This window comes from Microcebus murinus, chromosome 18, assembly GCF_040939455.1.
Source record: "Microcebus murinus isolate Inina chromosome 18, M.murinus_Inina_mat1.0, whole genome shotgun sequence".
Lineage (NCBI taxonomy): Eukaryota > Metazoa > Chordata > Mammalia > Primates > Cheirogaleidae > Microcebus > Microcebus murinus.
Window position 1 is genome coordinate 58,392,590 of NC_134121.1, and position 9,975 is coordinate 58,402,564.

Here is a 9,975-nt window from a genome sequence, read left to right on the forward strand (position 1 = left end):
AGACATTATGTCAAATGAAGTAAGCCAGGTATGGAAAGACAAACATCACGTGTTCTTACTTGTATACAGGAAGTTGTATATAGGAAGAATTTGTATATAGGAAGAGCTAAAAAAAAAAATGATCTCATGGAGGCAGTGAGTAGAATGGTAGGTTGGGAAGGGTAGAGTTGAAGAGAAGTTTGCTAATGAGTACAAAAATACAGTTACATAGGAGTAAGTTCTAGTGTTTGATAGCACAGTAGGACAACTATAGTTAATAATAATTTATTGTATATTTCCAAATAGCCAGATGAGAAGATTTGGAATATTTCCAACACAAAGAAATGATAAATGTTTGAGGTGATGGATACCCTAATTACCCTGATTTAATCATTACACATTGTATGCACGTATCAAAATATCATAAATACCCTATAAGTACGTACAACTATTATGTGTCAATAAAAAAGAAACTATCCAAAATGAAATTGCAAGAAAAAAGAATAAAAAATAAAAAGAACATCAATGAGCTGTCAGATAATTTCAAATGTATATATATATACATTTGAAATTATCAAATATATATATATATATGTATATGTAATTGGAGCCTCTGAAAGACAGGGGAGGAAGGGGACAGAAAAAAGATTTGTAGAAATAATGTGCAAAAACTTTCCAAACTTGATGAAAACTATAAACTCAGAGATACAAGAAGCTCAGTGTACCCCAAGCACAGAAACAATGACAATGACACCATGGCACATCATAAATTGCTCAAAAGCAGTAATAAAGAGAAAAATCTTCAAAGCAGCCAGAGGAAAAAAGGGGTATGTGCAGAAGAACAAAATTAAACATGACAACAGATTGCTCACTGGAAAAAATGCAAGCAAGAAGACAATGGAGCAAAATCTTTAAAGTAAATTTAAAAAGTGTCAACCTAGAATTCTATGCTAGACAAAAATAGCTTTCAAAAATGAAGGCAAGCCCACCTAGGAAACATAGTGAGATCTTGTCTCAACAAAAAACTTTGAAAATTAGTCAGGTGTGGTGATGTACACTTGTAGTCCTAGCTACATGGGAGGCTGAGGCAGGAGGATTGGTTGAGCCCAGAAATTCGAGGATACAGTAAGCTATGATTGTGCCACTGCACTCCAGCCTGGGCAGCAGAGCAAGATCCCATCAATCAATCAATCAATCAATCAATCAATCAATCAATCATTCTTTAAAATTAAGGCAAGAAGGACTTTTGGAATGGCTGAACAAGGACCTCTGAAAGCTGTTTCTTCATAAATACAATGAGAACACTGGCAAAAATGGTCAAAACCAACTTTTTCTGAATTCTGGAACTTAACCAAAGGCTTGTAGCAATCTGAGGAACATTTATTCAATGAAAACAACTGAGCTCGGCCAGGCACAGTGGCTCATGCCTATAATCCTAGCGCTCTGGGAGGCTGAGGCAGGCAGATCATTTGAGCTCAGGAGTTTGAGGCCAGCCTAAGCAAGAATGAGACCCCCGGCCGGGCGCTGTGGCTCACGCCTGTAATCCTAGCTCTTGGGAGGCCGAGGCGGGCGGATTGCTCAACGTCAGGAGTTCAAAACCAGCCTGAGCAAGAGCGAGACCCCGTCTCTACTATAAATAGAAAGAAATTAATTGGCCAACTGATATATATATAAAAAAAAAAATTAGCCGGGCATGGTGGCGCATGCCTGTAGTCCCAGCTACCCGGGAGGCTGAGGCAGAAGGATCACTCGAGCCCAGGAGTTTGAGGTTGCTGTGAGCTAGGCTGACGCCACGGCACTCACTCTAGCCTGGGCAACAAAGCGAGACTCTGTCTCAAAAAAAAAAAAAAAAAAAAAAAGAATGAGACCCCCAACTCTACAAAATATAGAAAAAAAAAAATTAGCCAGGCATGGTGGCACATGCCTATAGTCCCAGCTACTTGGGAGGCTGAGGCAGGAGGATCGCTTGAGCCCAGGAGTGTGTGAGGTTGCTGTGAGCTAGGCTGACGCCACGGCACTCTAGCCAGGGTAACAGAGTGAGACTCTGTCTCAACAAAACAAAACAAAACACAGTTTTATACTCTTATAGTTGTTGGATATAAAATGTCTAAAATGAGTTAGCAGGGTTGTGGACTTCTGGGGGAAAACCCATTTCCATACCTTTTCCAGCTTCTAGAGGGCACTTACATTGCTTAGCTGGTGGCCCCATCCTCCATCTTCAAAACCATGAGTTATCATCTCCCTCTGACCCTGTTTCTCGCTGCTTCTATCATGCTGCCTTCTCCGTCTTTGACCCTCCTGCTTCCCTCCATTGGCACCCCAGGATAATCCAGGATAATCTCTCTTTCTCAAGATCCTTAACTTGAAGCTGGGATCCAAATCAGGATGGCGGATGAGAAACACCGCCAGACAGAGTGTCTCTGCAGAAAAGACATATTCTAGCAGAAATTAGAAGCAGCAAGACGACGAGCCTACATTGGATGAGGGATGGAAGGAGGGGTACCTGAGACCACGGGAGACTCCACGGGAGGAGGTTGCGGAAGAGAACTGGAAGCGGAAACCTCCAGAGCAGCCTGGAGACCAGCAGCAAGGGTACGTAGAGCGATTAACTCTCCTCTCCCTTGCATCTCAGACTGCTGGTGGGCTCCCTAGCGGGTGGAAAGACCTGCACACACCAGCCCAGAGACGGCCGCCGCCAGTGAACGGTGAGTCTGTAGTGGACCCCACACCAGGCTCCCAACTCCTACAGAGCACTTCCCTGTGCACAGACCCGCGCCGCAGGCGCCATATTGCCTCATTCTCCCCTCCCCCGACCCTATCCGTGGCTGCCCAGAGAGACAGTATAGCCACCAGCTGGAGGGGTCTCCAGGGAACAGGACCTTCCCTTTTGGGGCCCTACAGCTGACTGAGGGGAACTCAGACTGTGAGCTCCCTACCCGCCAGCCCTCCCAGGTGCTGCTGGCATGGTGATCCCAGGAGAACGGGGCAGACCCTGAGGCTGAGAGACATAGACCCAGCTTGGGCTCCCCGTGGGTGAATTGGGACTGGCACTCCTCTCCCTGGTGGGGATATAGTTTGAACCCTGGGACCCAGAGGTCAGACCTGCAGACTAGATCCCGTGCACCCAGGTCTCTCATTGCCCAGGACACAGAAGGGATATACACGAACAGCCTGCTGAGGTGTGTGTGCCTTCAGGGGCAGATCAGCGTCCTAGAGGGAAACCCTCCTCCCAAAAGGAGGCCGTGCACCCAGCCCAGGTGGCGTTCCTGTGCAGGGAACCTCCCCGCTGGCATCACAGTCAGGGGAGGCCTGGTGACGTGAGGTCTGGCCTGCTGGCAGAGGCCCAGGAGTAGCTGCGGAGTTGGGGAGGGTGGAAAGAAGTGAGGCCCGCTCCGGACTGCGGGTCTCAGACAGCCCCACCCCCACACGCAGACTCTCTGAGCGGGGCCATTCCAGCCCCTCCCTGACAGCTTTTCCTGGAAGCAGAGAACAGAACTTTGACCTCTGCTAACGGCATTAGTGGTGCCTGAGGGCAGGCTTACCCAACCCAGCTCCGCCCAGACTCACTCCCAGACCAGCCCTCACTGAGAAGGAGAAAGGGACACACCTGGAAGTCCCAGGGCCCCACCCACCACCTGAGGCACTAGAGTGCCTCCCCAGAGGAACAAGAGTTGATAACAGGACACAAAAACAACAGCATAGCCTGTTCCTCCAAGCAAGCGCCACCTACTGACAAGGAGGACACCCTGCACACCCTCTTCACGGCACCTACAGACTCATTATACAGGGAGTGGTCGAATCTAACCCACAGACACCACCTAACGGCTCAGAAACTGAACAAGGCGTGTGAATACCCAAACGAAAACCTAAAGGAAAGAAACAACTGATCAACATGGGAAGAAATCAGCGAAGGAACTCCGGAAATATGAAGAACCAAACGGAAACCACACCCCCAAAGAGGAGCACCAGCCCCTTAGAAACGGACACCAACCAAAATCAGGGAACCAAAATGACAGAAGTGGAATTTTGAATGTGGATCATAAGAAAATTCAATGACCTGCAAGAACAACTCAATAACCAACATGAAGAAACCACAAAAAGCCTCCAGGACCTGGAACAAAAGTTCACTAAAGAAATCGACACAATGAAGAAAAGTTTAACTGAACTCCTGGAAATGAAGAATCAATTCAGGGAACTACAAAATTCAGTGGAAAGCCTCAAGAACAGGGTAGATCAAACAGAAGAAATAATCTCAGAGATTGAAGATAACACCTTCCAATTAAATAAATCAGTCACAGAGATAGAGCAGAGAAACAAGAGAAAAGAGCAAAGCCTACAAGAGATATGGGATTATGCGAAGAAACCTAATGTGAGGGTCATAGGGTTGCCAGAAGGGGAAGAAGACAACACTCAAAGGTTGGACAAGCTATTTGAAGATATAATAGAGGAAAATTTCCCAGGCCTTGCTAAAAATCTCGATATACAAGTTCCAGAAGCTCAGAGGACCCCTGAGAGATTCAATGCAAACAGGAAGACATCACAACATGCAGTCATCAGACTGACCAAAATATCAACTAAAGAGGCCCTTCTAAGAGCTGTAAGACGAAAGAAGCAAGTGACATACAAGGGAAAGCCAATTCGAATAACACCAGACTTCTCTACTGAAACTTTACAAGCAAGGAGAGACTGGGCCCCCATTCTCACTCTTCTGAAACAGAACAATGCCCAACCTAGAATCTTATTCCCTGCAAAACTAAGTTTTGTATATGAAGAAGAAATCAAGACATTCTCAGATAAGCAAATCTATTTAGAACTCAGGAAAATCAGCAAGAAAAAATCAAACAACCCTATCAAAAAATGGGCAAAGGACATGAATAGAAACTTCTCAAAAGAAGACAGAATAATGGCCAACAAACATATGAAAAAATGTTCAACATCTCTAATTATCAAGGAAATGCAAATCAAAACCACAATGAGATATCACTTAATTCCAGTGAGAATGGCCTTTATCAAAAAGTCCCGGCCGGGCGCGGTGGCTCACGCCTGTAATCCTAGCACTTTGGGAGGCCGAGGCGGGTGGATTGCTCAAGGTCAGGAGTTCGAAACCAGCCTGAGCGAGACCTCGTCTCTACCAAAAATAGAAAGAAATTAATTGACCAACTAAAAATATATATACAAAAAATTGGCCGGGCATGGTGGCGCATGCCTGTAGTCCCAGCTACTCGGGAGGCTGAGGCAGGAGAATTGCTTGAGCCCAGGAGTTTGAGGTTGCTGTGAGCGAGGCTGACGCCATGGCACTCACTCTAGCCTGGGCAACAAAGTGAGACTCTGTCTCAAAAAAAAAAAAAAAAAAAAAAAGTCCCCAAACAACAAATGCTGGCATGGATGCGGAAAGAGAGGAACACTCCTACACTGCTGGTGGGACTGCAAACTAGTTCAACCTCTGTGGAAAGCAATATGGAGATTCCTCAAAGTGATACAAGTATATCTACCATTTGATCCAGCAATTCCACTACTGGGCATCTACCCAAAAGATCAAAAGTCACTTTATGAAAAAGACACCTGCACTCGAATGTTTATAGCAGCACAATTCACAATGGCAAAGCTATGGAAACAACCCAAGTGCCCATCAATTCATGAGTGGATTAATAAAATGTGGTATATGTATACCATGGAGTACTACTCAGCTTTAAGAAACAATGGTTGATATAGCACCTCTTGTTTATTCCTGGATAGAGCTGGAACCCATTCTACTAAGTGAAGTATCTCAAGAATGGAAAAACCAGCACCACATGGACTCACCAACAAATTGGTATTAATGGATCAACACCTAAGTGGACATATAGGAGTAACATCTATCAGGTGTTGGGAGAGTGGGAGGGGGAAGGAGGGAGGGGTATATACAACCACAACGAGTAAGAAGTGCAACGTTTGGGGGATGGGCATGCTTGAAGCTCTTACTTGAGGGGGGAGGGGGGCATGGGCAATAAGTAACCTTAACACTTGTACCCCCATAATACGCTAAAATAAAATAAAAATTAAAATTAAATTTAAAAAAATCCTTAATTTAATCACAACTGCAAAGTGCCTTTACTATGTAAGGTGACATATTTATTCACAGGTTCCGGGGATTGGCACATGGCTATATTTGAAGGGGTGTTATTTAGCCTACTGACATACATATAATGGAAGCCCCAGAAAGAGAGGAGGGAGAGAATATTTGAATAAATAATGGTCAAGAACTTCTCTACACATTAAAAACATCAACCTATACATCCAAGAAGTTCAATGAACTCCATGAGGTGTAGACTCAAAAAGATCTGCACCTAGACACAACATAGTCAAATCGTCACAAACTAAAAAGACAGAGAGAATCTTGAAAGCACCAGGAGAAGAACAACTCATCGTGTATGAGAGATCCTCAGTCTAACAGCTAACTTTTCTCTAGAAACCATGGCAGACAGAAGCAGTGAGATGAAATATCAAAAGTGCTGAAAGAGGCTGGGCGCGGTGGCTCATGCCTGTAATCCTAGCACTCTGGGAGGCCAAGGCAGGCAGATCGCTCAAGGTCAGGAGTTCAAAACCAGCGTGAGCAAGAGCGAGACCCCATCTCTACTAAAAATAGAAAAATTAATTGGACAGCCAAAAAAAAAAAAAATAATATATATATATATATAAAATTAGCCGGGCATGGTGGCGCCTGCCTGTAGTCCCAGCTACTCGGGAGGCCGAGGCAGTAGTAGGATCACTTAAGCTCAGGAGTTTGAGGTTGCTGTGAGCAAGACTGATGTCACGGCACTCTAGCCCAGGCAAGAGAGTAAGACTCTGCCTCAAAAAAAAAAAAAAAAAAGTGCTGAAATAAAATAAAAAATTCTTCATCCAGCAAAATATATGTTTATCTTTGAAAAATGAAGAAGTTAAGAAATTTCCTGATAAGGACTGAGATTATTCATTGCTAACAGGCCTTTCCTAAAAGAAATACGAAAGGGAGTCCTTCGAGCTGAAATGAAAGGACATAGACAGTAATTTAAATCCACAGGAGAAAATAAAGAACACCCATAAAGGTAAATATAAAAACTAGTATAAATATATTATTACTTGTAACTCTTTTCTTCTCCACATAATAAAAAGACAACTGCGTAACCGAAAAATTATAAAATGGTATTGTGGATGTCACTGGTGCCACCAGCCTGATGGACATCTCCTAGCCTGGGGTAGAAACATCATCATCTTTGGGCACATGAACAAGTGGTGAGGCTGCCCACTGGAGTGCACCTTTGGAAAGAGCTGGTTTGTGTCCTTTTGTACATTCAAGTCCTGGAATAGGTATCGACCACTTTAATACTAAACTCCTTTAACTGTGGCTGCTCCATGTACAGTTGCAGCCTCCTTCCTCAAGACCAAAATCCAACTCCTCTCCCATGTCTGGCTAGCCGGATGTGGAATGCTACCCCTCTCTGTCCCGATCACACCCCCGGACTCACCACCCTCCCTTCAATCCTGGCTCTCTGCGCATGACGCAGGCAGATGGCACGCCTCACGATTGCCAGAGTCACCACCACCACCTGCCAAAACCCATAACTGACCTCCACAACACCCAGTTACAAAGTCCTGATTTCATATTTATGCTAAAGGACCCCACCAACCACGCAGTCCCAGGTGTACTGCATGTTCTCAACCGGAGGCAGTGGAACCCCCTGCTGCTTTCATTCTGGTCTCTCCAATGGATGAACTGGTCACTACCAGAGCTGCCTCTCTTGCTTCTCAAAAGTCTTCTAATATTTATACTGATTCTCATTTGCTTCTGGAGTTGTTCATGAGTATGAGCAATGGTCAGAACACCGATGCTTTCTAACATATGGAGGAAGTAAAGATTGTCTAAAAGTGTGTCCTGCCCACACCCTGAGAAAATGTGTTGCTCACTAAAAACGACACGGTTATGGTTTGTGTAAAGAAGATTTGGCTTTTAGAAAGGCAGTGAAAGCAGACCCTGTGTTCGGGGTCCTCTTGCAACTCAGTTTCTGAGGCTGGGCCTTGAATCCAGGAAACCATCCTGGAAACTGGCAGGGTGTCTTCTGCGCCAAGATAATATTTGGCGCTCCCCAGGATGGCCACTTGGTGGCACAGAAAGGTTTTGCTCTTCCCCTTGCTGATCCTGTTTGAGTAAGCCAGTTGCACAAATCCAGGGGAAGGTGTGTCAAGAGGAAAAGAGCAGCTAAGCCTCGTGATGAAGGGCCACTTGAAAACATCGAGAATGAAGAAAGGTTGGGGATCTGAAAACGATTTGGTGAACTGTGAACTGTGTCAGGACCGTGTGCTCATGTGCAAACGTCACCATCAGCAAAGGGCCCCGACAGAGGTTTTATTTCCAGGGTTGGTCACTGTGGTCCACTAAAGAGTGAAGGGACTCACGCATTCCGGGGCAGACTGTAACAGAAGTTCGAAAATCCACAAAAGCAAATTAAAACTACACTCAGGTACCATCTTCTATCCAACCTGTGGGCAAAGCTCAAAAAACAGGGTACCGACATATAGTGCTGGGGGGTGTCAAGGAATAAGTTCTCTCCTGTGTTGCTGGTGGGGTCTAAACTGAAGCAACATCCATGGAAAGCAATTTGGCAACAGCTAAGGCAGTTCACAAGTGCACTTCCCATTTCTAGGAATGTATCCTACTCACATATGTGAATGTCACCTTGGGGCAATTTTATGACATTGGAGGAAACATTTAAAATATCTGTAATATGGAATTTGTGAAATAAATTATGAACACCCACGTAACAGTAGGTTGTGCGGTTGTACAAAGGGAGAGGTTCTGGGGAGCCCCACCCAAGACCACCACCCAGACCCGTTTGTTCACCATTTGTGAGGTTCTCCAGCCATCAGCGATCGCTTGCTCCAGCTCTTCCCAGGTGACCATGGTGACTTCTTCACCGGGAACCAAAGATAGCCTCCGGCCCACTTGCTTCTGGCAATCACAGATAAGACCCCTAGTTTAATCCCAGAAAGTTTAGGGACAGACCTGGGTTTACAGGATTGGGTGGGGCCTTCCATGGCCCTAGCCCCTAGGAGAATTCATTGTCTTTCAGATAACCAGCAAATCTTGGGAGACTGGTTCTTTTTCTCATGTGGACCCCCAGTAGAGCTCTGGGCAGGAATGGAAAGGATTTTGCCCTCAGTCCACAGGCAAAGACCCACCCTGGAGGGATGCAGACACCCCGAGTGGGAGTCTGGACATGCCCTGAGAGAGCCAGGCTGAGGACAACCATCCCCCGGCCCCTTGCAGGGCCCCTTCCCACAGGACTGGCTGAAATTACCAGGAAGTATTCCCGTTCTCTGATCAGCTTCTCTAGATCATCGACCTTCTGGAGGAGCTCCTGGAAGAAGAGGTCAGGGATGGGGGACCCAGCAGCTCTGCCTGTGGCCCTACACACGCAGGCTCACAGTCAGCGAGAGAGAGCAAAGGGTGTGTTTCCACCTGGCTAGTAAAGCCAGGCTCAGTTCCTTTCCCAGCCAACGAGAGGAAGCGCAGTGGGGTGCACTGGGGGCTGTGCTGGAGGACAGTGCTCCAAGAATGAATGCTGCTGCAGGGACTGGAAGGGCTGGTCCCAGGTGCATCCACACTACCGCTCGCAAAACCTCAAGCACGGCAGGATGAGGCCCACCTGGTCTCTCAAGGATAAAAAGGTACCAGGTACTTCAACAGCGTCTGAATGTCTGTGCTGTTTAAAAAAGAAAAGCACCTCAAAAGAACCAAAGCAAATTGCTAAAAGTTAAGTTGCTCCTTATAACTTATGCAAACCTCCAGAATCTAAGATTAACTAAAAAACAAAAAAAACACAAAACAAAAACTCTACTACACTTTAAAATTTGAAAACAAAAGCAGTTATGTTTCCCAGAGCAAAAGCGAGTGGTGCTTTGGTCGCTGGGCCCGGGGTGATACAGGCCAATGGGACCGGCAGCCAGGTGTCCCTTGGTCCTTGGCCTCTCTGTTCCCTC

General features: G+C 45.8%; 1 protein-coding gene across 1 annotated transcript in view; it reads right to left on the reverse strand.

Moving 5' to 3' along the window:
• The window catches only part of QRICH2 (glutamine rich 2), a 38,078-nt gene that overhangs the window by 22,109 nt on the left and 5,994 nt on the right, over nt 1-9,975 (reverse strand). Inside the window, exons 2-3 of the mRNA XM_075993983.1 lie at nt 9,294-9,402; nt 8,837-8,944 (exon numbers count right to left, since the gene is read on the reverse strand). Coding sequence (XP_075850098.1) covers nt 8,837-8,944; nt 9,294-9,402 — 217 coding nt within the window. The remainder of the gene's footprint in view (nt 1-8,836; nt 8,945-9,293; nt 9,403-9,975) is intronic.